Below are 27,202 nucleotides of genomic sequence, written 5' to 3' on the forward strand. Positions count from 1 at the left end.
ATTAGGGTTGCTAATGATAAAATTCTTATTTATCAAGAGAGTGATAGGTCATAGTCTGGGAGAAAAAATTGTTAAAAGGCATATCTGATAAAGGACTGTTACCAAAATGTACAAAGAACTCTTAATAGTCAATAAAAGAAAATGGAAAACCCTATTAAAAATGGGCAAAAGACCTGAACAGATACCTCACCTGACAATATCTTAGTCAGCTTAGGTTGCTATAACAAAATGTAGACTAGGTGGCTTAAACAACGGGTACTCATTTCTCACAGTCCTTGAGGCAGGGATGTCCAAGATCATGGTGCTGATAGGTTCAGTTCTTGGTGAGGACCCTCTTTCTGGCTTGCAGATGGCCACCTTCTTGCTGTGTCCTTACCACGGCATAGAGAGAAGGAGCTCTGATTTCTTTTCCTCTTCTTATTAAGGATACTAATCCCGTCATGGGGGCTCCACCGTCCTGACCTCATCTAAACCTAATTACTTTCCAAAGGCCTACTACCAAATGCTACCATACGGGGGATTAGGGCTTCAGCATAGAATCTGGAGGGAGAGGAGACACAAACATTTAGTTCATGCATTCTGCCCCCGTGCTCCTCAAATTCACGTCCTCACATGCAAAATACTTTCATTCCGTCATCAGCCCCAAAAGTCTCAGCTGGTTCCAGTATCGACTCTAAAGTCTAAACTGTCTTCTCAATATCATTTTAATCAGATATGGGTGAGACTCAAGGTATGATTCATCCTGAGGCAAAATTTCTCTCCAGCTGTGAACCTGTGGAACCAGATGTGCTTCCAAAATTCCATGGAGGGACAGGCATAGTATAGACGCTCAAATTTGAAAGGGGAAGAAATGAAAAGAAAGGGGTGATGAGTTCCAAGCAAGTCTCCAAAACCTAGCAAGACAAATGTCATCAGATCTTAAGGCTGGAGAGTAATACTCTCTGGTCTGACACTCTGCCTTCAGGACCCGCTGGGGTAGAAGTCCTGCCCCGAGGCTCCGGATTGCTGCCCTCTGGTCTGTTGAGCTCCTCCCCCAGTATGAACTGAGGATGTAGCCATGATGGTCTCGAAATCATCTTTGGGATCATTCTTCTCATCTTGGAGAATCAATAGCACATTCTGTAGCCGAATGGCTGTATGGGCCAGTCCTGTAGGATCGAAGCGAGTCCCTCAGCTTTCCTTCATTTTGTCCCTTCTCTTTCCCCTTCCGTTCACACTGGCAGTGTTTCTGCTGGAATGGCTGATTAGGTCCATGGCTCAGACCCACGCTAATCTCTTTATCGAATGATTGCTCAGCCACACCGTAGTATTCTCTTCAGAACAAGCTTTCTCATTTTTTGTAGTATGGATAGGTTTGAGAATTTTCCAAATCATAAGTTTTGGTCCCTTTTTGCTTAACATTATTCCTTAGTCCACTTGTTTCTCTCTTCTTCCATTTTACTATAAGCAGTCAGGTGGAACCAAGACACTCTTTGAACACTGTGCTTGGAAATCTACCTAAATATCCAGTTTCATCCCTCACAAGTTCTACATTCCACAAAACACTAGAGCACACTTTAGCCAAATTCTCTGCCACTTTATGACAAGGATCACCTTTTTTCCCATTGTCCAATAATGTTCCTCATTTCTGAGTAAGTCCTCACCAGGATGGCCTTTTACCATCTATGTTTCTACCAATATTCTAATCACATTTATTTATTAATTCTCTAAGGAGATGGAAGCTTTCTTTCTAACTCTCCTCATTTCTCTCTGAGATGTCACCAGAATCACCTTTAATGTTTATATTTCTAGCATGCATCTCAAATCTCCAGCCTCTAACCGTTTCCCAGTTCCAAAGCCACTTCTTTTTGAGTATTTGTTAAAACAGCACCCCACTTTTCAGTACCGAAATCTGTCAATTTGGGCTGCTATAAAAATATATATATATAACTGATTCATTTTGTTGTAAAGCAGAAATTAACACACCATTGTAAAGCAATTATGCTCCAATAAAGATGTTAAAAAACAAAAAAAATAATATAGACTAGATGGCTTAAAAAACAGACATTTATTTCTCACAGTCTTAGAGGCTGGGAAGCCTAGATCAGGGTGCTGGCCGATTCAGTTCCTTCAGATTCTTCACCCTGAAAAGGGTGGAGACCGTTTTCCTGACTTGTATTGATAGATGGCTGCCTTCTCACTTTGTCCTCACGTAGCTGAGAGAGAGAGAGAGAGAGAGAGAGAGAGAGAGAGAGAGAGAGAGAGAGAGGGAGGGAGTGAGTGAGAGAGGGAGAGTGAGAGCTAGAGAGAGTGAGTGAGAGGGAGAGCATGAGCCGGAGCACGCTCTGGCCTTTCTTCTTCATCTTAGGAGGATACTAGTCGTATCACAGAGGCCCTACCTTCATGACCTCATCTAAACCTAATCCAGGGACTTCCCTGACGGCGCAGTGGTTAAGAATCTACCTGCCAATACAGGAGACACAGGTTCGATCCCTGGTCCAGGAAGATCCCACATGCCGCGGAGCAACTGAGCCTGTGCGCCACAACTACTGAGCCTGCACTCTGGAGCCCTCGAGCCACAGCTACTGGGCCCGCACGCGACAACTACTGAAGCCCTCATGCTCTAGAGCCTGCACACCGCAACTCCTGAGCCCATGCATCACAACTGCTGAAACCCGTGTGCTCTAGAACCCACATGCTGCAACTACTGAAGCCTGCATGCCTAGAGCCCGTGCTCTGCAACAAGAGAAGCCACCGCAATGAGTGGCCCGCGCACCTCAACAAAGAGTAGCCCCTGCTGGCCACAACTAGAGAAAGCCCGCGTGCCGCGACAAAGACCTAACGCAGCCAAAAATATAAATAAAATTTAAAAGATAAATAAATAACCCTAATCAATGCCCCACCTCCAAATTAATCACATTGGGAATTAGGGCTTCAACATGTGAATTTTGGGGGGACATAAACCTTTAGTCCATAGTACACAGATGGCAAGTAAACAAGTGAAAGATGCTTGACATGATCATTAGGGAATTGCAGATTAAAACAACAGTGAGATACCACTACACAGCTGTTAGTGAAAACCCAAAACGTCAACAGCTCCACATGCTGGCGAGGTTGTGGAGCAACAGGAACTCATTCATTGCCGGTGGGAATGCAAAGTGGTGCAGTCACTTTGGAAGACAGTTTGGCAGTCTCTTACAAAACGAAACATACTCTTACCATGAAATCCAGCATTTCTACTCCTTGTTATTTACATAAATGGGCTGAAAGCTTAGGTCCACACAAAAACCTGCATGTGGATGTTTATAGCAGTTTTACTTGTACTTGGCAAAACTTGGAAACAACCAAGATATCCTTCAGCAGGTGAATGGATAAATAATCTGTGGTGGACCAAGAAAATGGAATAATCTTCAATGCTAAAAAGAAATGTGCTGTCAAGCCATGAAAAGACAGTGAGGAACCTTAAATGCATATTCCTAAGTGAAAGAGGTAAATCCGAAAAGGCTACATACTTTATGATTCCAATTATGTGACATTCTGGAAAAGGCAGAACTATGGAGACAGTAAAAAGATCCATGGTTGTCAGGGCTTAGGGATAAGGGAGGAATGAATAGACAGAGTACAGAGGATCTTTTAGGCAGTGCAACTATTCTGTGTGATACTGTGATGGTATATATATGTCATTATACCCTTGTCAAAACCCATGGAATGTACAACACCTAGAGTGAATCTTAAGGTAAACCACTGCCTTTGGGTGATAATGGTGTGTCATTGTAGGGTCATCATTGGTAGCCAATGTATTACTCTGGTGAGGGATATTGATAATCAAGGAGATTGTGTATGTGTAGGTCCAGGAAGTATATGGGAACTCTGTAGTTTGCACTCAATTTCGCTGTGAACCTCAAACCACTCTAAAAAATAAAATCTATTAAAAAATTCGTATAATGGAAAAAGTTTTCTCATTTTAGCTATCAGGTCAGGTCTTCTGACAACAGCTGGTGTACTGCAATTCAATTCTGACACTGACCACCTGAGTTAGTGTCAGACTCCACAGGTGTAAGGGCATGGTCCCCAACAATATACTTCAGTAGCACTCAGACACCAGCTGCAAGTCAGGCTACCCATACTTCTGGCCAACTAGCTACAAATCCGGGAGTTCCCAAGCCCCCCTCTCCCCGACTGCCCTCACTTCAGATGCCAGTTGCAAGTTCAGAGGTCTCCAGGCCACTTGCATTTCTGACCAACTGCCTATAAATATGGGAGGTTACTGTAACTTCTCTCAGGTTCCATAATTTGCTGGAATGACTCAGAACTCAGGGAAGTGCTAGACTTACAATTATAGTTTTATCATAAATCATATAAACTAGGACCAGCTAAATGAAGAGACACATTTGGCAAGGTCTGGGAGAGTCTTGAATATAGAGCTTCGTGCCCTCTCCCTGTAGAATCAGGGCACATTGGTGGGTTAACCAACCCAGGAGCTCACCTGTGGTGGCCAGAGTTTTTATTGGAATTCCATGATGAAGGCATGATTGATTAAACATTGGCCACATGATTGAACTAAATTTCCAGCCTTCTCCCTCTTTCCAGAGTTTGGGCTGGTCCAGAGTCCCTAATCACATCTAGTCTTTCTGGTGACCAGCCCTCACCTGAGCCATCTCCTTAGCATAAACTCTAGGGTGACTCAAGGGGCTTATCAAAAACAAATGCACTCTTACCACCAGGGGAATTTAAGGGATTTAGAGGCTCCCTGCCAGGAACCCAGGAGAAAGATAAGACAGATTCTTAATTATCCAACACCAGGTTTTAAAGAAATGGTAGCCCTTGAGAAACCTGGTAGTTTTTTGTTTGTGTTTGTTTTTTTAATTTGAAAATGTGCCATGGAAAGCTGAGATGATGGAAAAGTTGTTTAGACTTTGTAGTTATTTAAACCTTTATACATCATGCAGTTTGAATTTTATATTTATGATTTTATGCGTAAATGTATTTCTTTTGGTAAAAAGGAGAGATGAGCCAGTAGGATGACATAGGACCCTTTCCAGTCAAAATAAACAGATGACCTTATAAAAAGGTTTTTTCTGGGCTATTATTGCTCCATCAGGCTCATTTTTCCCTCCGATAGCAAATTATTTCAGAGTGTATCCACTTTCTCCAAGGAAGTGTGCTTAGTTATATTTTTCTCTTGCAGATTGATTATACCGGAACAGACCCTTCCAGTCCCTGCAATAAATGTTTGTCTCCGAATGTGACACCTTGTATTTGTACCATTAACTTCACACTGGAACAGTCATTTGAGGTCTGTATTCCCAAGTAGTGTTTTGGAAAAGCCATGCTTTAAAAAATATTGATACTATATTAAATTTTTTTTTTTTACTAGTTATTTTCTTCTTGTTGGTATGTTGCTTTAATTTATTGGGAATCTATACACTTTTGAGGAAGATTGTTTTGTTTTGCTATTGGATTATGCTGTCTGATAATTAAATACATTAATTTAATAGTTTATTGTAGTTAGTAGTTTAAATTAAATTTAAAACCTATTCTTTTTCTGGAAAATTTTATAACTGTACAAAAATGTTTTTTGTATCAAGTTTCTATCTACATCTACTTGTATTTAAAAAATTATTGCTCAAACTGTTCTGCCTACTTTTAATACTATAAGTTTTACTTTGGAAAATAAATACTAATTCACCCATTATTGCATTATTTTTTCATCAGATATGATAGATACTTTAACATAAATGCAAACACTTAGTAAAACCTTATTGACAAGCAGTTAGAATACCATCCGTGTGTGTGTGTGTGTGTGTGTGTGTGTGTGTGTGTGTGTGTGTGTGTGGTCTGTGTGTCTTTTGCATTCACACTTACCTGTCATTTTTCTTGGAAACTGAGCAGATGCTAAAGGACACAAAGATTCAGAAATAGGCATGACAAGACCCGTTTATGTTCTCCTTTACTTGAAAATTGAGCTTTAAAAAATTATTGTTTTATTCTTCAGGGAGCAAAACTGCTTTAATACATGCCAACTTTTTAGATTTTTGTAGCTATGCTTTAGATTTTCTTAAAGGTCGTTATGACTTTTGAGGTCCCTAATAGATGGTTGCCATCTAGTGGTTATGGATGCTGTTGCCCTGAGATAGTGGACTGTAATGCTCCCTTTTTAAAAAATATGAAAATAAATTAGGGAGAAGACAGGAATTTAATTATTTTGTTTTGGCAGAAATAACATATAACTTTAAAACATCATAAAAATTTGATTTTTTATGTGATGGACAAACTATAAGTTGCATTAAGTTCTGCTTTTGTCAGAACAGGCAGAATTAAAGACATGGAAGAGACTTGTAATGACTTAGAAGCTCCACTAGTTTCTTCCCCCATACAAAAACATTAAGCATTTCAGAACTCTTCTTCTGCAAAGGTGATCATCCTCAGATTCATTCTTTTGTGGGCTCTGTGTTCCTTTACAAGCCCAAGCTGAATTAGACTAAAGCCTTTTCATAGAACAAAAAACCAACCAACCAAATAAATAAATGAAAGATTTCTATGTAAGTGTTTTCTTTATAAGGAATGGGAAAGTTTGCATATTTTGACATTTGAAAATCAAGCTTTAAATAAATGATTGTGTATGTGAAAACAGCAAATCAAATAAAGCAAAATGTTATTGAATTCCTTTTTTTTTTCTGAATTCCTTTTAATTGAGTATAAGGTTATAGACAATGGAGGTAACAACCAGAAAGGAGAAAATAGCTGATGTTTTTGCCACCTCTAAAAATCTTAGTCATTCAAGATGACTTCATAACATCTTCTAAATAGTTACAATGTATGTAGGTTACCCTTATTTCCCAGGTTATTTCCAAGTTGACTCCACTGAATACATTAAAGTACTTTTCTTGATTATTATAAAGTGACTCATTATCTTAGATACTTTACTAATTATTAATTTGTTCATTACTAATATTATATAGTATCCTACTGAGAAATTTACTATGACCCAATTCAAGTTCAGAATTTATTTTGGGCAGTAATTGAAAGCTTGAAAGCATTATTCCTTTGAAAAGTTCATGCTAATTGGATGAAGACCAATCTGAATTAGAGAAGATTTAAAATTGAAAGTAGGGACTTCCCTGGCGGTCCAGTGGTTAAGGCTTTGCCTTTCAGTGCAGGGGGTGCAGGTTCGATCCCTGGTCGGGGAACTAAGATTCCACATGCCTCGTGGCCAAAAAACCAAAACATAAAACAGAAGCAATATTGTAACAAATTCAGTAAAGACTTTAAAAATGGTCCACATCAAAAAAAAAAAATCTTTAAAAAAAAATAAATAAAACTGAAAGTTGATCAGACTAGGCTAATAGATTCCTTGAGAGCTTTTTTGTTTGTTTGTTTGTTTTAATGTAAATAGACGTCCTTGAGGTCTTTCAGAGTATTTTCAAAGTTGACTCTTGGAGTTTTGACCTTATTTGATTTGATTCTTTAACAGTATTTGATTTGGTTTGATTGTTTAACCTTATTTACAATTTGTACCATTTTAGATTGCTAAGTACTGGTAGAATTCACCCCAGTAACTGTTTTAAGTTATCACAAATTCTAAACTAGTGCAAATTACATAGCTTTTATGTATGCATGAAACAACTTCGTACTTAATAGTTTTATATGAACATTTTTTCCCTTTCTGTTTCTCTAGGGCAATGTGTTTATGTATTATGGACTGTCTAATTTCTATCAAAACCATCGTCGTTATGTGAAATCTCGAGATGATAGTCAACTAAATGGAGATCCTAGTGCTTTACTTGTAAGTAAAATGATGGAACATGAAACTACGGTGTCTAAGAACTAAGAACATGTGGTAATTGTTCAATTAGAAATGTTAAATTTAATAATGTTAGATGAAATTAAAGTGTTGTTTGACATTTTTAGTTTGTTTAGTGAAGGTTTTTAGTTAAAATTTTTTCCCCTGGAATTTGCGCAGATTAATGATTTCTTGCAGCCAGAGGACAACCCGCTTGTTTCCGGTAGTATCATTGGGATTTTTGCTTTGTTAATCTGTTTGTAATGGAATTTTGATGAGTCTAGCATTCTGGGAATATAATTTGTTCTGTTTGAGTTTACTCATTATTAGTACACTGGGTAGGAATATGTAAATAAGCTACTTTTAATTTCTGAGATTGTGTTTTAGAATTGAACATGTATGCGCTTTGCTTTTTACCTTGTGGGGAGCCCGAGTACTAAAGTCCAAAGGGTGTGGGTTACTGAAAAACTGTCTGAGGAGCTTTTTGAAAATACAGATTCCAGGATTCTCCTAAGTCTCATATGTCTGTGTCTACAGGGGTGGAGCTCTAAAATATCTATTCTTAACAAGCTCCCCTTCTGATGCTCAGCCTGGTTTGCGAATCTGTGGACTAGAGGATCTTAGTTTCCTGACTGTTGTTCAGCTTCTCATAGTAGTGGTTGGTGCCCAAGTATTTTATATTATTGCTACCAATGCAGCAAACCTTTAGCAATTCAAGTATCTCTTAGAAACAGTGACACTCTTAGAATGCAATTTAGGACCATACTGGGACCAGAATGGTCCTGGTAAACGTAAAGTTACTCTAGGTTATCCTTCCTGGTTTTATTGCTATTTCCTGATGTTTGGGATCTTAAGAAATAATATGTCTATTTAAAGATTCTGGTTAGGTCTGCAATATCTTGTAGTCCATGTGGGATTTATGTTGTGGGATCCAACTTTTAGGACTCAAGTCCAGAGAAGGTGAAGGTCTGTGAGACACACCAAGTTGATGAGACACACCAAGAATTTGTTGATTGGGATCATAGATTGGGTGTGTTGAAAGACCTAGAAGTGGTGGTTGATTTACAGTTCTTTTATATAGATACACACTCTCTTCACTGAGGGCAAAAGAAGCTGAGATTCTTTTCTTCCAAACCTCAAGCAGAGCTTTTAGACTAAACCTAAGGATTGATGAATTTTTTCTGTAAAGGGCCAAATAGTAAACATTTTCAGCTTTGCAGTTTATATAGTCTATTGCAGCTACTCACCTCTGCCATTTTAGAATGAATGCAGCCATGGAGAATACTTAAGTGAATGGGTAGCTGTGTTCCAATAAAACTTTATTTACAAAAACAGGTGCTGGGGTTGGATTTGGCCTGCAGGCTGTCATTTATCGATCCCTGGACTAGACCAAAATATATGACTTTAAGACCAGGTGGCTTTCAAAAATTTTAAAGATGTTAAGAACAGACAGATTGAAGTTCAAGTAACTTAACATTGTATATAAGGCCCTTCACAATCTGATGTCAGCCTACCACTTCAGCTTCATTGATTTTATATTCTATCCTTAATGTACCTTTGGCCTGGCTGCCCTGAGCCATATATGCTGTTCCCTAACCATGCCTGGTGATGCAGGTAATCTGCCCATTTGGGCATTTCCATTTCATTTGTCTAGAATGTGGTTTTTACTCTTTCCCTGGAGGTCCTCTCACCTCAGGCCTGCTGTTTACTTTAGTGTCTTTGGATGCAAAATAACTTCTTTACGTATTTACTTCATTCATACCCTGTTCCAAGTCACTTCTCACTTTGCTTAACACACTGTCTCCCCATATCATCTACTCTTGCTCTTCCTTTCCAGGTCATTTTCTGCAGAGCTGCTAGAGTGATCTTTTAAAAAAAGTAAATACCACTTCCCTGCTTAAAATCTTCCAGTGGTTTGTTTTCTCAGGATGACCTGAGCTATGCATGACTCCCCAGTCTCGTCATATGTCATTTTCTTTATTGCCGTGCTCTAACTACACTCCCTGTTTGCCTTCTCAGAGGTATCAAGTTCTTTCTAAACGGTGTGTACTGTTCTCTCTGCTTAAAGCTCTCTTCTGCCTGCTCTTCACGTGGCTGTCTCCTACGTTCTTTAGGTCTTAACTTTCATGATACTACCTCCAGAGACAGTCTGCCCCTTATCTTCTGTCCTCCCAACTACACTGCAAGCTCATGAGAGCAGGGAGCATGACTTTCTTTAATCACCATATACCAAGTGCCTCTCCAGTACCTAGCACACGAAAGGCATTTAATAAATATATATGGAATGAATATAGACACCTTTATCATGGCTCTTATTTCATATTATAGTTGGTTGTATTTGAGTCTGTTTCCTATATTACATTGTGAGCGGCTGAAAAGCAGGGACTTCTTTTTCATTTTTCCATTTCTAGCACCTTACATGGTATGTGGTACATGTTAGGTACTCTTTATTAAATGGCTTTCCTAAGCCAGTTACTGCAAAGTACCTAGCATTGCTTAGTTCAGTATCTGATGCATAGGTAGTAAATATTTTTCTTTTTTTAAAAAAGACTTCAATAATTTAGTAGTTAGAAGATGGTTCTTCGGGACACTAGTCCACCATCTCTTCTGGTTTTCCAAATAAAGTTGCTATTCCTTGCCCCCCTCCCCTCCAAAATGGTTTAGTGGTTAAAATATATTTGCCCCATTGAGAGTTTATTTACCTTATGTTTTTGAAATCAGTTTTCATCAAAACATTCAAATAGTAATAAGCCAGTCATACATTGTCTATCTTCATGGTCTTAGAATACTAACTTTCTGAACGTAGATGTCTTAGGGACCAAAAGGCTAAGAAGTCAAGTATTAAAGAGACTTTATGAGATTCTCTGCCAGAATGTAGATACAAGTCAAGGTTGGTTATAATGGAATAGCCCTAAGAGGCCTAACTAGGTTCTAGTTAATTTCAGATCGAGACTATCTTGGTTTGTTTATGTGTTGTGAGACATGGCTTAATGTGGCCTTGGAGTCGCAGAACAGCTCAGATGTATACCTAATATCAGACTTGGTAGAATCTCTGGATTAATCCTACAGCTTCCACGTTTCCTTGAGATCTTCAACAGGGACTAAGCCAAAACCAAATCTGGAGGACAGGTGAAGTGCTGTTTGCCTTGCCAACATTTGTGCTTTCTTTATACCTGGGTGCACAACTTAGAGAAGATTGGTATATTCTAGGAGTCTGCATTAGACTTTTCCTTCCTCCCTCCCTCCCTCCCTTCCAAATTACAAAATTTGAAATTATCTACTTGAACATGTTAATTTTATAAGTGAAGTGCAGATAAATCAAGGGACTTGTGCAGAGTCACATAGTACATAGCTGGAACTAGAAGCTCAGGTCTTTTTTTTTTTTCTTTTTAATATTTATTTATTTGGCTGTGCTGGGTTTTAGTTGCAGCATGTGGGAGCCACGTGTGGGATCTTCGCTGCAGCATGCGAGATCTTTGGTTTTTTTAGTTGCGACACGCAGGATCATTTTTAGTTGCGGCGTGCGGGATCTTTAGTTGTGGCACGCGGGCTGTTAGTTGCGGCATGCAGGAGGGATCTAGTTCCCTGACCAGGGATCAAACCCGGACCCCCTGCATTGGGAGCCCAGGGTCTTAACCACTGGACCACCAGGGAAGTCCCGAAGCTCCAGTCTTCTTACTTCCAGTTTAAGATTCCTTTCATTCTGTCACAGCTGGATTGACAATAGACGGCTTCTTAGTTTTTCTTGTGCAGAAAACATTTTGTAGTTATGATTTCTGTGTTGATATGAAAATTGTTTAAAATGTCAGTTTGGGGGCTTCCCTGGTGGCGCAGTTGTTGGGAGTCCACTTGCCAACGCAGGGGACACAGGTTCACACCCTAGTCTGGGAAGATCCCACATGCAACGGAGCAACTAAGCCCGTGCGCCACAACTACTGAGCCCATGCGCCTAGAGCCTGTGTTCCACAACAAGAGAAGCTGCCGCAATAAGAAACCCATGCACCGCAATGAAGAGTAGCCCCCGCTTGCTGCAACTAGAGAAAGCCCGTGCACGGCAACAAAGACCCAGTGCAGCCAAAAATAAAATAAATAAATTTATAAAAAGAGAAAAAAGTCAATTTGACATATACCTATATGACAGTATATGCAAAAAAGGCTATAATGTAGTAATGTTAAGGAATATATTTTGAGTTATTAAATGTGGTATTATTTATAGTCTGTTTATAATATAGACATTTTATATGCATTGCAAGTGAGAAATATGTAGGGATTGAATTTTTAATCAGTAATTAGGACTAACTCATAGTTCGCCCAGAGGCCTGGGTAATAACTTCTCTCTTCTTTCCTTCTAAATACCAGAATCCCAGTAAGGAATGTGAGCCTTATCGAAGAAATGAAGACAAACCAATTGCTCCTTGTGGCGCTATTGCCAACAGCATGTTTAATGGTATGAGACAGAGATAAACAAAGATGATATATATATATGTATATATATATATATTATACTGTAGTTAGGAGTATTTGTATAATCTTTCAGAAACATAAATGAGATTGAGAAATTCAACAGCTTTAAGATAAATATGTGAATTAGTGGGGTATTATAATGCTTTATGACTTTCTTTTGTGAATTCTTATATTTTAAGAATGAATTTCTGTCTCTGGGAAGAAAGAAGCAGGGACATTCTGCTAACTTACTATTTCATACATGATAAAATAAATGCCAGGCTACCTTTACCAACAACTTTGAATATTTATACCATTAGATAGGGGCTACAGTTGATCATTTAGAGCGGCACTGTCTGATATGAATGTAATGTGAACCGTAAATGTGAGACGTGTATAATTTTAAGCTTTCTGGTAGTCACATTAAAAAAAACAATAAAAAAGAAACAAGTGAAATTAATTTTAATTATACTTTATTAAACTCAGTATGCCCCACATATTATCATTTCAGCAGGTAAATGATATTCAGTATATAAAAGTTATTAGTGAGATATTTTATATACTAATTTTTATACTAAATCTTTGATGTCTGATGTACATTATATCCTTACAAAACATAGTCATTTGGACCAGCCGTAATTTCAGGGGCTCTGTAGCCATATAGCTAGTGATTACCAGATTGGATAGTGCAGAGAGAGAAATTGATAAGCCAGAAGCTATTTAGCAGTGCTTTTTTTTTTTTTTAAAGAATAGAGACAGATTTACCTTGCAAATTGTTTTAGTTGTAATATTAAAACATTTGACCATATCACATATCAGTTAGCCATGTAGGAAAATGACCTGGAACTATTGAGGGAAGGCAAGTTCATCTAGGATTATAAACTTACCATAGTTAATTCACATGTAAATAATCAAGAGCAAATGCTCGTCATGTGCCTGCTTCGTTACAACCACTTTGGGGAGCAAGTACCAGATCCTCATTTCTCATGGAAGAAAGCCGGTCCTATGGATTTTCAGTAGATGTTTAGCAGTATCTTCCTTTTCTTGTGTTTAGATACACTAGATTTGTTTCTGGTTGGCAATGAATCTGATCCTACACCTATTCATTTGATAAAGAAAGGTATTGCTTGGTGGACAGATAAAAATGTGAAATTCAGAAATCCCCCTGGAGCAGACATTCCCCTAGAAGAACGATTCAAAGGTAAAATATTACTAATATCCCTTAAAACATAAGCTAGGCGTTTTAATGAAGTACCTAAAATTTTCTGTCTTTAGAATCTTAAAAAAGTTTATGCTTTTTAAAAAGCAACTTTTCTTAACTTGTTGTCAAGTTAGGTAAAATATGTAGTATCTTCTAATGTACTGAAATTCTAAAGGAAAAGTAGTGTACTTTTAATCTTGAATTTCTCTGGTATTTCCTTGTAAGCGTTTCAGCCATAATCTTTTAAAATTGTGACAAGGTTTATTTTAAACAAGTATTTATTTGTTTATTTATTTTAATTATTAATAGTTATAAGTCCAAATTTCTTTTTGTTTCTATGCCTCCTTGATTTCACAATGTAATGTTTCTTACCATTATATCTTTGAATTAAGTCATTTGCTTTTTGGAATATACTCAGTAGCCTACTTTTAGTATTCTCTTAATTGAGATATCAATCAAATCTTTGTAATTATTTGTTAAGTTTTTATGTGAAGAATTGGTTTCTCTTTCGATTTTAAGACTTCCTCAGAATATGAATATATTTCTACTTTTGAACATAAGGAAAATATTCATCTTGTGTATCTTTGTTTTATTAGAGTGTGAATTTTCAGTGAAACTCTCAATAGAATTGAATGTCTTGTCTCCCCACCCCACACCGATCTCTCCTTTTTAAGGCACAACAAAGCCAGTAAACTGGGTTAAACCAGTATATATGCTGGATCCTAACGAAGATAATAGTGGGTTCATAAATGAGGATTTTATTGTTTGGATGCGTACTGCAGCATTACCTACTTTTCGTAAGTTGTATCGTCTTATAGAGAGGAAAAGTGATTTGCATCCGACATTACCAGCTGGACGATACTATTTGAATATCACATACAGTATCCTTTTTTGGCCATGTGCACAGATTCAAAGAATTTGAAAGGAGTGTAGTCCAATCTTGTCTCAGTTATGTGGCATGCTACTTTGTGTTTTAGTTTTGCTCTCTGCATTTTTATGAGTATGTGTGTATGTATGAGAAAGTCTCTTTTAACTTGTTTCTTCCAGAAATGCCTTTAAGTTTTAAATACTTTGTACTAGAGTTCAAGCATCTTATTTGGTAAAATTATTTAAAATGTAGGTGCTAGATTTATTAATAAGTTAAGATATTTTTACAAGAGAGATTGTAATTCAGCTTAATGCAAAGGCTACTACTCACTTAGTAAATCTAAGTGTTGGTGGTACTGGGCTGTTTTAATCTATATTTTTTTAGATAATAAAAATCAGCAAATTTGTTATTTCATATCAACATAATTATTTATAATTATTGCTCTGTTTACAATATCAAAACATTTTTATCATTAGCTGTATTGTTCCACCTTAATAATTTAGGCATACTTTTCAGTGCTGATAAATATCATTAATTTCATCCTGACTATATGTCAACGTTATACTAAGTACTTTCCATGTATTATTTTATTATTTCAAGCATTGTGAGGCAGGTGTCATCTCCATGTTATAGACAAGAATATAGGAACATAGAGCATTTAAGTAACTTAACTGAGATTACACAGGCGATAGAAGAATCAGGGATCATAATCAAGCTGTGTTGACTTTACCATCAACCATCACTGTAGGCTGCATCCCTAGCTGGTTCACTCAAGTAGTCAGACCAGTCCATATTGGCCTGGATGCAAAGTCTTTCCTAAGCCAGAAATATTGGGCACTAACTTTTATTCTCAACAAAATCCTTACATCTTTTAATTTCTAGCCCATTGCTTGTATATATCGTGAATGAAAAAATTTCAAATATTAGCATGTGTGCTGATGATCTTACATTTTTGATTTTTCATAACCCAAATTAGCTATAAGTATATAGTTTTAGCTTTATAATGGATTAATAAACGGTTAAGTTAATAGACCTAATTTCAAAATAAAGACCTATTTGTAGCCTTAGTTTTTTGATTTTGCACCTCAGTAGACGACTGAACATGACCTGAGAGTGACAGACTGAAAGTGACCAAGTGTTTGAAACTAGGCCTACATAGCAGAAATTTTAGACAGACAGACCCAGTTTAGGTGCTGGTAGGAAGAACATTATCTTGAGGCTATGGCCAAAGTAGAGGGCGACCTGTAGCCTACGGCACAATAAAGGGAAATCTTTGGAGCGCTCAGGAGTTCTTAGTTGACAGATAATTTGCACCAAGAGAACTTTTAGGAGGAATGCAGACTATTTTGAAAATCGATACAACAGGAATTTGACCTGCAGAACGTTAAGGGTTAGTTATCAAAATCGGGTATAAGGTGGGAACTGGGTATTAGAATCAAGGCAGAAGCCCACTTTATAGGCTTGTGATATAGAGAGACTAGCATGGGTGATTTGATACCACATCCCATAGAGTGTTGGGTTAGTTAGAGTTCTTACAGTCATTCCTGGCTCAGGTTGGGATTGATTTAAGAACTAGTAGAGCTGAGCCTGCCATTGGAGTCACAGCCGGGCTGGGGAGTCATCTGCCGGGCTGGGGAGCTACGGAAGCTGGAGAAAGAGATGGGAACAAACACGATTCAAAAGATGCTTTTGAAAAAGTTGTAAACCTTTTGCATGGGGACTTAGTTCTGTCTTCTTCTCTTCCCTAACTCTTGCCAAATCCTAGAACTGGTCCGTGTAGGTAGCTCATCCAACATGTTGGTGTCCCATTTCTCAAATTTGTTTAAGGATCCACCCTTCAATTCCACTCTGTTTTAGTCGTCAATCCAGTGTCACACCGTGAGTTTCACCATTGCTCCAAATCACTAATGTAAAACTTCATTGTCATGCTTTTCGACCTTGTGCTGAGTCGTCCCATACTCTCCTAACTACACTCTTGCTACATGTGCTCTTTGAGCTCATAGAGACCCCTAATCTCTTCATTCTTCCTTTTTCTCCTGGTCTGTCAAGCTCTTTTTCCTCTATGGGTTTCATTGCTATTTATCTGAAATATATTTTCACATTACAGACCTTTTACCCCTCCTGTGTAGTGAGAACAGAAATATCTAAGAAATGAGAAATTATATAACCCTTAACTTTAGTTGTTTTTGCTTGTAAACTGTACTGGCTTTTATTTTGTTATTTTTCCTATTTATTTATTTATTTTCTTATTAGTCATCCATTTACTACACATCAGTGTATACATGTCAATCCCAATCTCCCAATACATCACACCACCCCCACCCCCAGCCGCTTTCCCCACTTGGTGTCCATACGTTTGTTCTCTGCATCTGTGTCTCTATTTCTGCACTGCAAACCGGTTCATCTGTACCATTTTCTAGGTTCCACATATATACGTTAATGTACGATATTTGTTTTTCCCTTTCTGACTTACTTCACTCTGTATGATAGTCTCTAGATCTATCCACGTCCCTACAAATGACCCAACTTCGTTCCTTTTCATGGCCGAGTAATATTCCATTGTATATATGTACCACATCTTCTTTATCCATTCATCTGTCGATGGGCATTTAGGTTGCTTCCCTGACCTGGCTATTGTAAATAGTGCTGCAGTGAACACTGAGGTGCATGTGTCTTTTTGAATTATGGTTTTCTCAGGGTATATGCCCAGTAGTGGGATTGCTGGGTCATATGGTAGTTCTATTTGTAGTTTTTTAAGGAACCTCCATACTGTTCTCCATAGTGGCTGTACCAGTTCACATTCCCACCAGCAGTGCAAGAGAGTTCCCTTTTCTCCACACCCTCTCCAGCATTTGTTGTTTGTAGATGTTCTGATGATGCCCACTCTAACCTGTGTGAGGTGATAGCTCACTGTAGTTTTGATTTGCATTTCTCTAATAATTAGTGATGCTGAGCAGGTTTTCACGTGCTTCTTGGCCATCTGTAAGTCTTCTTTGGAGAAATGTCTGTTTAGGTCTTCTGCCCATTTTTGGATTGGGTTGTTTGTTTTTTAATATTGAGCTGCATGAGCTGTTTATATATTTTGGAGATTAATCCTTTGTCTGATGATTCATTTGCAAATATTTTCTCCCATTCTGAGGGTTGTCTTTTCGTCTTGTTTATGGTTTCCTTTGCTGTGCAAAAAGCTTTTCAGTTTCATTAGGTCCCATTTGTTTGTTTTCATTTCCATTACTCTAGGAGGTAGATCAAAAAAGATCTTGCTGTGATTTATGTCAAACAGTGTTCTTCCTATGTTTTCCTCTAAGAGTTTTATAGTGTCCGTTCTTACATTCAGGTCTCTAATTCATTTTGAGTTTATTTTTGTGTATGGTGTTAGGGAGTGTTCTAATTTCATTCTTTTACTTGTAGCTGTCCAGTTTTCCCAGCACCACTTAGTGACGAGACTGTCTTTTCTCCATTGTATATCCTTGCCTCCTTTGTCATAGATTAGTTGACCATAGGTGCGTGGGTTTACCTCTGGGCTTTCTATCCTGTTCCATTGATCTATAGTTCTGTTTCTGTGCCAGTACCATACTGTCTTCATGACTGTACCTTTGTATAGTCTGAAGTCAGGGAGTCTGATTCCTCCAGCTCCGTTTTTTTCCCCCTCAAGACTGCTTTGGCTATTCGGGGTCTTTTGTGTCTCCGTTACAAATTTTAAGATTTTTTGTTCTAGTTCTGTAAATGCCATTGGTAATTTGATAGGGATTGCATTGAATCTGTAGATTGCTTTGGGTAGTCATTTTCACAATATTGATTCTTCCAATCCAAGAACATGGTATGTCACTCCATCTGTTGGTATCATCTTTAATTTCTTTCATCAGTGTCTTATAGTTTTCTGCATACAGGTCTTTTGTCTCCCTAGGTAGGTTTATTCCTAGATATTTTATTCCTTTTGTTGCAGTGGTAAATGGGAGTGTTTCCTTAATTTCTCTTTCAGATTTTTTATCATTAATGTATAGGAATGCAAGAGATTTCTGTGCACTAATTTTGTATCCTGCAACTTTACCAAATTCATTGATTAGCTCTAGTAGTTTTCTGGTGGCATCTTTAGAATTCTCTATGTATAGTGTCATATCATCTGCAAACAGGGACAGTTTTACTTCTTCTTTTCCAATTTGTATTCCTTTTATTTCTTTTTCTTCCCGGATGCCGTGGCTGGGATTTCCAAAACTATGTTGAATAATAGTGGTGAGAGTGGGCAACCTTGTCTTGTTCCTGATCTTAGAGGAAATGCTTTCAGTTTTTCACCATTGAAAATGATGTTTGCTGTGGGTGTCCTATATGGCCTTTATTATGTTGAAGTAGGTTCCCTCTATGCACATTTTCTGGAGAGTTTTTATCATAAATGGGTGTTGAATTTTGTCAGAAGCTTTTTCTGCAGCTATTGAGATGATCATATAGTTTTTATTCTTCAATTTGTTAATATGGTTTATCACATTGCTTGATTTGCGTATATTGAAGAATCCTTGCATCCCTGGGATAAATCCCACTTGATCATGGTGTATGATCCTTTTAATGTGCTGTTGGATACTATTTGCTAGTATTTTGTTGAGGATTTTTGCATCTATATTCATCAGTGATATTGGTCTGTAATTTTCTTTTTTTGTAGTATTTTTGTCTGGTTTTGGTATCAGGGTGATGGTGGCCTCATAGAATGAGTTTGGGAGTTTTCCTTCCTCTGCAATTTTTTGGAAGAGATTGAGAAGGATGGGTGTTAGCTCTTCTCTAAATGTTTGATAGAATTCACCTGTGACGCCATCGGGTCCTGGACTTTTGTTTGTTGGAAGATTTTTAATCACAGTTTCAATTTCGTTACTTGTGATTGGTCTGTTCATATTTTCTATTTCTTCCTGGTTCAGTCTTGGAAGGTTATACCTTTCTACGAATTTGTCCATTTCTTCCAGGTTGTCCATTTTATTGGCATAGAGTTGCTTACAGTAGTCTCTTAGGATACTTTGTATTTCTGTGGTGTCTGTTGTAACTTCTCCTTTTTCATGTCTAATTTTATTGATTTGAGTCTTCTCCCTCTTTTTCTTGATGAGTCTGGCTAATGGTTTATCACTTTTGTTTATTCTCTCAAAGAGCCAGCTTTTAGTTTTATTGATCTTTGCTACTGTTTTCTTTGTTTGTATTTCATTTATTTCTGCTGTAATCTTTATGACTTCTTTCCTTCTGCTAACTTTGGGTTTTGTTTGCTCTTCTTTCTCTAGTTCCTTTAGGTGTAAGATTAGATTGTTTATTTGCAATTTTTCTTGTTTCTTGAGGTAGTCTTGTATAGCTATAAACTTCCCTCTTAGAACTGCTTTTGCTGCATCCCATAGGTTTTGGATCATCGTGTTTTCATTGTCATTTGTCTCTAGGTATTTTTTGATTTCCTCTTTGATTTCTTCAGTGATCTCTTGGTTATTTAGTAATGTATTGTTTAGCATCCATGTTTGTGTATCTTACATTTTTTTCCCTGTAATTGATTTCTAATCTCATAGCGTTGTGGTCAGAAAAGATGCTTGATATGATTTCAATTTTCTTAAATTTACTGAGGCTTGATTTGTGACCCAAGATGTGATCTATCCTGGAGAATGTTCCGTGTGCACTTGAGAAGAAAGTGTAATCTGCTGTTTTGGGATGGAATGTTCTATAAATATCAATTAAATCTATCTGGTCTGTTGTGTCATTTAAAGCTTGTGTTTCCTTATTAATTTTCTGTTTGGATGATCTGTCCATTGGTGTAAGTGAGGTGTTAAAGTCCCCCACTATTATTGTGTCACTGTCGATTTCCTCTTTTATAGCTGTTAGCAGTTGCCTTATGTATTGAGGTGCTCCTATGTTGGGTGCATATATATTTAATGATTGTTATATCTTCTACTTGGGTTGATCCCTTGATCATTATGTGGTGTCCTTCCTTGTCTCTTGTAACATTCTTTATTTTAAAGTCTATTTTATCTAATATGAGTATTGCTACTCCAGCTTTCTTTTGATTTCCATTTGCATGGAATATCTTTTTCCATCCCCTCTCACCTTCAGTCTGTATGTGTCCCTAGGTCTGAATTGGGTCTCTTGTAGACAGCATATATATGGGTCTTGTTTTTGTATCCATTCAGCAAGCCTGTGTCTTTTGGTTGGAGCATTTCCTCGATTCACGTTTAAGGTAGTTATTGATATGTATGTTCCTATTGCCATTTTCTTAATTGATTTTGTAGGTCCTTTTCTTCTCTTGTGTTTCCCACTTAGAGAAGTTCCTTTAGCATTTGTTGTAGAGATGGTTTGGTGGTGCTGAATTCTCTTAGCTTTTGCTTGTCTGTAAAGCTTTTGATTTCTCCTTCGAATCTGAATGAGATCCTTGCTGGGTAGAGTAATCTTGGTTGTAGATTCTTCCCTTTCACCACTTTAAGTCTATCATGCCACTCCCTTCTGGCTTGCAGAGTTTCTGCTGAGAAATCAGCTGTTAACCTTATGGGAGTTCCCTTGTATGTTATTTGTCATTTTTCCCTTGCTGCTTTCAATAATTTTTCTTTGTCTTTAATTTTTGCCAATTTGATTACTGTGTATCTCGGCATGTTTCTCCTTGGGTTTATCCTGTCTGGGACTCCCTGCGCTTCCTGGACTTGGGTGGCTATTTCCTTTCCCATGTTAGGGAAGTTTGCGACTATAATCCTTCAAATATTTTTTTCGGGTCCTTTCTCTGTTCTTCTGGGACATTTGTAATGCAAATGGTGTTGCGTTTAATGTTTTCCCAGAGGTCTCTTAGGCTGTCTTCATTTCTTTTCCGCTGCAAGGAATTCCACCATTGTGTCTTCCAGGTCACTTATCTGTTCTTCTGCCTCAGTTATTCTGCTATGGATCCCTTCTAGTGTATTTTTCATTTCAGTTATTGTATTGTTCATCTCTGTTTGTTCTTTAATTCTTCTAGGTCTTTGTTAAACATTTCTTGCATCTTCTCGATCTTTGCCTCCATTCTTTTTCCGAGGTCCTGGATCATCTTCACTATCATTATTCTGAATTCTTTTTCTGGAAGGTTGCCTATCTCCACTTCATTTAGTTGTTTTTCTGGAGTTTTATCTTGTTCCTTCATCTGGTACATAGCCCTCTGCCTTTTCATCTTGTCTCTATATTGGCTTTTACTACTAACATTTAATTTGTGAAATCAGTCCTTTTGGATAATAATTGTATAATTATTTTGTGATTCAGAACATATGAGTAAGGTGCCTGTGTATTGTAGAATTTTACCAATGAATTACAAGCAATTAAATGCCAACTTTTTAAGTTGTATTTTAAAATCAAGTAACTAGACATGGAAAAGTCTTCCTATACACTCTTCAGATTACCCTGTACATTCATTTGATGGACGAAAACGGATGATCTTGAGCACTATTTCATGGATGGGAGGAAAAAATCCATTTTTGGGGATTGCTTACATCGCTATTGGATCCATCTCCTTCCTTCTGGGAGTTGTACTGCTAGTAATTAATCATAAATATAGAAACAGTAGTAATACTGCCGACATTACCATTTAATTTTATATTTTGAAAACAAATTTCCTGCATGTGCATCAAGGCCAGTCCTATTCAGCCTAGCTTTCAAATGCTGATGTCTGGTTAGTATGTCATTTTTGAAGTTGGCACATAACTTTGTTTTTTTAAAGCTGTCTTTGTCCTTTGCTTCTTCCTTATGGATGACTTATGAAAATATATGACGGGTATAAAACAAATTCGCTATACTGATCATATCAACACTGTAACTGCTGAAATGGCATTCTTATGTTTCCTTTCTGATGGGACAGTCCGTATGATGCATGGAGCCTCTTTCATGTGAAAGGCGTCTGCTGCTTAAATGTTTATGCTGTGTTGATAATATTATATTGACATATGATACTGTATATGTGTGCCTATTGTGTGAAGAAAGTGATTACAAGATGTGTGAGTATAATGACTTGCTGACCCTTTAGGATTCATAGCTACAAAAAGATGAAGAAAGACCAAATCTAAATAAAACACTTCATCCTTTTCACAGGTCGTGTGTAAAGGCTTAAAGTACCATCTTTGTTGAGGTGGTTCATGTATTCAGTTTATCCAGTACAGTTCTTTGTCCAGCTTAGATTTGATTTCAAAGGACCTATTTCCCTGTCTAGAATAGGAATTAATGCTCATGGTAGGTCTCCGGTAGGAAGATTTAAAATTCCTCTTTCCATTTGGTTAAGATGTTGCAGTCAGGAAACCCATCTCATTTGATGTTTTTACATGTGACCATTTCCCTTGAAGCTTACACTTCATAAGGGATGAAAGAATATAGGTGAGCTTGGAAAGCTTCTTGGCCGACCTTTATCTTCTGCCTCAACTGTCAACCAGATGTAAATGTTCAAAGGAGACTGTTTTCATTGTGGTATTTAACATTAAGAAATTTGCTGCAGCATTGGAAATACCTCAAGCTGGTTTTATTTTGCAGGTAAGTGTTTTGACTTAAGTACTAATATTATCTTGCAGCAATTTTGGAAAACAGTAACCTTCATTTCCTCTATGTTTCATTCAATTTTTACATATAGGTCAAGGATGAACATGTATGCACATTCTCTTTAGTTAAGCCACCGATTGTTTTGGTTCGTTTTTCTAAGATGTACTTTAAAAAGAAGTTCTTTAAATTTCCTAATTAAATTCTGGAGATTTTGGAGTATGTACATGATAAATTATATGTGCTTGAAGTTATTTTATTTTCTATTAAGTGGAATTATTTTTAATATTCCTTATTGAATAAATGCTGTAATTTGTTTGCTATGGAACTTATTCTTGAATGTAAACTTATTGTTTCACATGCATGAAATGTATGTCTTAATCAGAGGTGGCTTAATTGCATTGAAATGGCTATTTTTTTTTTTTAACTAAAATAACTCGTATGTTTGTATAGAAGAATGCCTGTTTGAATTCGGAGTTTGTAATGGTTTCCTTCGTTTATATTTTAAATCAAAAGTTCTGGGTAATGTATCAGTTTTGATTAATATATGTTTTTTAAAAAAAACAAATAATGTAATGGTTAATAGTAGAAATGTGCCACACTTCTTAAGTTTTGTATAATATGAAATTCAGTTAAAAGAACTTGTAGTTCATAATGACTTTCAACAGATAGAATATTACTTGCATTAAGTACTTAATGTATAATTGTCCTGAAATTTCTGAGTGCATAGGGTATTCTTTGTGTAAAACTATTCTTTGTTTTATCAGTCCTTCAGAATATGGTTATTTATTCTGATAACTGACCCTCTTGCACATGGCAGTTTACTTTCTGGGGTGTATCATTGGCGGAGAGGGTTTCTCCCAGTCTTTGCAGATTGAGTTTGTGCTGCTTTAGAAGGACTGCCGTCCTGCGTCTCTTTTTCTAACTGGGGGACCAGAGGTGCTGCTACAGAAAAGTTGAAGAGCTCTTCCAACACTTTCTCATCTGTGGTCAAGGCGGAATCTTAAAATATATTTGGAGTTTTATCTGTTTTACAAGTACATTGATGGCCTCAGTTCTCCCTTGTCTCCTGCCATTTGAGCTGTAAGCGATTCCTGTTGCTGAATATGAAGAATGTGGAACATTCATATGGCCTCTGTGACTGGCGGAAGGAAAACATTTCTTTCTTATGGGCTTTATGCTGATCTTTTGGAAACACTGATGTCATACTCAACTTTCAAAGAATCATATTGCATTTTAAGACAACTAGGTTAAGTAGAAGGCGTTGAAGAATGTACTAACTTGCAGGAAATATTTTGATATATGAAATTCCCAACTGAAGGAATTATTTAATAAGTAAAAGCTAAGAAATTTCTTTGAAATCAGAAAGCAGTTTAAAAGTAAATTGGTAAAAATATCTGTACTACCTAATAGAAAATTATTCAACGAAGAGGAGAGTCAAGTCATGTGGATATTATTTGTTTCTTGGTTACAGTATTTGTAACTTTGATTATATTGAAAGATAACTTTCTGTTAGTATGTTCTGTATTAATAAAAATTAACAAAATTAATTTTGCTATGTTCAGGTGTCTCGCTAAAATAACAGTGCCCCAGTGTTGTTGCAGATGTTTAGCACTAAATTGTAGCCCAGGCTCAATGAGTCCAAATTTTAACATTTCCATGCCTAGATTTGATTGCCATATGTGAATATGTTAATCACTCTGATAGCATTAACTGCAGGATTTATGCATGTTACTGAGAAACATCTGTTCTTACCAAGAAGTGGTCAGATTATAACCTGTTATAAGCAGACAGGCTAAATTTGGTATTAGATCAAGGGAAACTTCTGGTAAATAGAAAATGAATAACTGGTATAGAGACAATGATGACGAAAATAATGAATTGGGCAGGGACACAGGAAATGAAAAGCCAGACTAGCAAAGAGGAACAGCTGAGTGGTAGGCGTAACGACTGCTTTTCAGCCTGCTTGCCCCCTGTCTTGATGGAAACACTGCCTTAGAATTATTGTACCATCCTTTGTTGGTTAAGCTTCAAAGTTCTCTTCTTTGCCAACATGGTTAGTTTGAGGGGAGGGTGGAGGGACTAAGGAAGTGCTGCTTCGAGAAGAATTTGGTGCATAAGTGTTTGTTGTAGTATTTGGATAATCTAGTAAAGTGTTTTAGAGCCCCTTTTTAGCCCATGCCCCCTTCAATAAACGTAAAAATCACATTTCCCCTAATGTCATTTGAAATTTCAAAATAAATATCATTTAAAAATAAATAAATAGATATCATGTCTAAAATCACATCAGACCATGGTGACCTTATTTTCTTGTATATATGTAAAATTTGTCAAAGTAACGTGTACACAGTTAAAAAAAATCTAAAGGCCTTATGATGAAAAACAGCAGTACCTGTCCCAACATTCTACCTTCTAGAGACAGTTACTTTGACTTCAGAAGTTGTTACTTTTGGTATTTATCTTAGTGTATCTAAATTATATGCCTGTTCTACTATTGCTTGATTTAACAGTTTTAGACATTATCGTCTTCTTGATAATATTACCTGATGATGTAGCTAACTTCCCCTTCTCCCATTATATAGTTATAATATTTAATAAACACATTAGCAGTTGTTTAATTATGACTTTAAAAATACTGTATACTTTAGAGCAAAGCAGAGCACCAAGATTATACTTTGTACACTTTATTTTTCCTGGAATTAATAATCACCCCACTTTTAACATCAACATAACTTTCTGGAAGCCTATCTTAAAGTTTTTCCAACTTTTCTATCAGGTCCACCCTGTTCTTATCACTAGTCTTTTGAAGGTTTTTTGTCCCCAAATACCTGATAACCTGATTCCCTGTTTTTGCTAGAAAGGTCTATTCTGCATTTGCCCTTCTCTGCCAATCTGTACAGGTGGTTTTTTCAGACAGCTACTCAGCCATTATCACATTCCCTCTTTTTGTCACCCTCCTGTGTTGGATCTGCTGTTTCCTAGTTCACTCTCTTGTTTACTGGAGCTATTTTCAGTTTTTCGCGTAGGTGACTTTCCTTGTATTTCTGGCTAGTCTCAGCAATCTATCATGTATAAATGGACCCCCAAAACCCATTGAAAGCTCTTTGTTCGTGGGCAGCGCTTGACAAGTGATGGCCTCAGTAGCGCAATGCTGCTCAGAAATGCCACTGAGTGCATTATTTGTCCCTGTTCATGATAAAATGCTTAGACAAGTAATAAATAGTTGGCAGGTCAGCAACTGTAGGTAGACTGAATTTTGAGAAGCACCGCATTAGGGAATGACTGTCAGGGAGCCAGTCGTTTGGCTGGAGGCCTTTTCTGTGGGACTGTTCAGTTTCTCTGGGGAAGAATTCTCTAGTCGTCTGCAAAAGGAAGGGGTTGAAAGAGGCTCTGTCTCTTACTGCTTTGAACTCTCTGCTTCTGCCTTGTCTTCCACCCCAGCTTCTGTTTTCCACTTCACATATTTCCGCTATACCCATCCCTTTGCATATGCCTTCCACCTAGTTGTCTCCCATTACTTTTTCCAGATAAAAATGTTCTTGCCTTCTACCTGTGGGAGACAGTGACCGAGGTGAGAAACTATATTTGGCCGAGAGGGGTAGGGCAGAGATTGCAGGGAGCTGACCATTCTGTTGTATATAATTTTCAACTACTCATTTTCAGGCCTGTCCCTTGATTCCACTCTTTGCTATAAATTCTACTTTCAAGTCTGAGCTTCTCAGGGGTTTTAGAACCAATCAACATGCTTCTCACTGGTATCCATCCCCCTTGCAGTCCCTTTAGATTGTGGCTTCCTTGGTCCTGCTCAGCTATATCCCATCTGCTTTCTGTTTTCCAGAAATCTGTTGAAATTGATTCTCTGTCTCCTCTTTGGTCGCCATCCTTTTGGGCTGTCTTTTAAGAAATGTTTTTTAGACCGTCATACGGTAAACTTTACTTTTTGTACTTGTAGTGTACAGTTCTGCGAATTTTAACACACGCATAGGTTTGTGTGACCATTTTAGAATACAGAGCAGTACCAAAACCTCCCAACCTCCCTTTTACTATACATCTTTATAGTCACCCTTCCCTCCACCCATAAGCCCAGGCAACCACTGATCTCTGCTCCATCCCCATAGTTTTGTCTTCTGGAATGTCATAAATGGAATCATATCATATGTGACCTTTTGAAACTGGCTTCTTTTACTCAGCATAATGGCTTTGAGATTCATTTAAGGTATTGTATCTAAAAACACCTCATACGAACAAACATATGGACACCAAGGGGGGAAACTGGCGGGGTGGTGGTGGTGGGATGAATTGGGAGATTGGGATTGACATATACACTAATACATATAAAATAGATACTGATAAGAAACTGCTGTATAAAAAAATAAAATAAAATGAAAAAAACCTCATACCCTTTCAATTCCTTTTCTTTCATTTTTACCGGAGTGATGGGGAG

At 37.3% G+C, this 27,202-nt stretch overlaps 1 protein-coding gene across 4 annotated transcripts in view; it reads left to right on the forward strand.

Moving 5' to 3' along the window:
* TMEM30A (transmembrane protein 30A) overlaps positions 1 to 24,308 on the forward strand; it is a 42,282-nt gene extending 17,974 nt beyond the window's left edge. Inside the window, exons 2-8 of one of the 4 annotated variants that reach the window (XR_004352540.1) lie at positions 5,168 to 5,275; positions 7,658 to 7,765; positions 12,122 to 12,209; positions 13,260 to 13,406; positions 14,081 to 14,287; positions 21,634 to 22,755; positions 22,853 to 24,308. Coding sequence is in view for 3 of the 4 variants with exons in the window: in XM_032651292.1 (XP_032507183.1) it covers positions 5,168 to 5,275; positions 7,658 to 7,765; positions 12,122 to 12,209; positions 13,260 to 13,406; positions 14,081 to 14,287; positions 21,634 to 21,827 (852 nt within the window). In the remaining variant the exon portion in view is untranslated. Of the gene's footprint in view, positions 1 to 5,167; positions 5,276 to 7,657; positions 7,766 to 12,121; positions 12,210 to 13,259; positions 13,407 to 14,080; positions 14,288 to 21,633 lie in introns of all 4 variants that reach the window. The other 3 variants (XM_032651293.1, XM_032651292.1, XM_032651294.1) reach the window with 3 other exon arrangements.
* Positions 24,309 to 27,202: the final 2,894 nt, after the last annotated feature.

The sequence above is a fragment of the Phocoena sinus genome, chromosome 12 (genome assembly GCF_008692025.1).
Source record: "Phocoena sinus isolate mPhoSin1 chromosome 12, mPhoSin1.pri, whole genome shotgun sequence".
NCBI classification, from domain to species: domain Eukaryota; kingdom Metazoa; phylum Chordata; class Mammalia; order Artiodactyla; family Phocoenidae; genus Phocoena; species Phocoena sinus.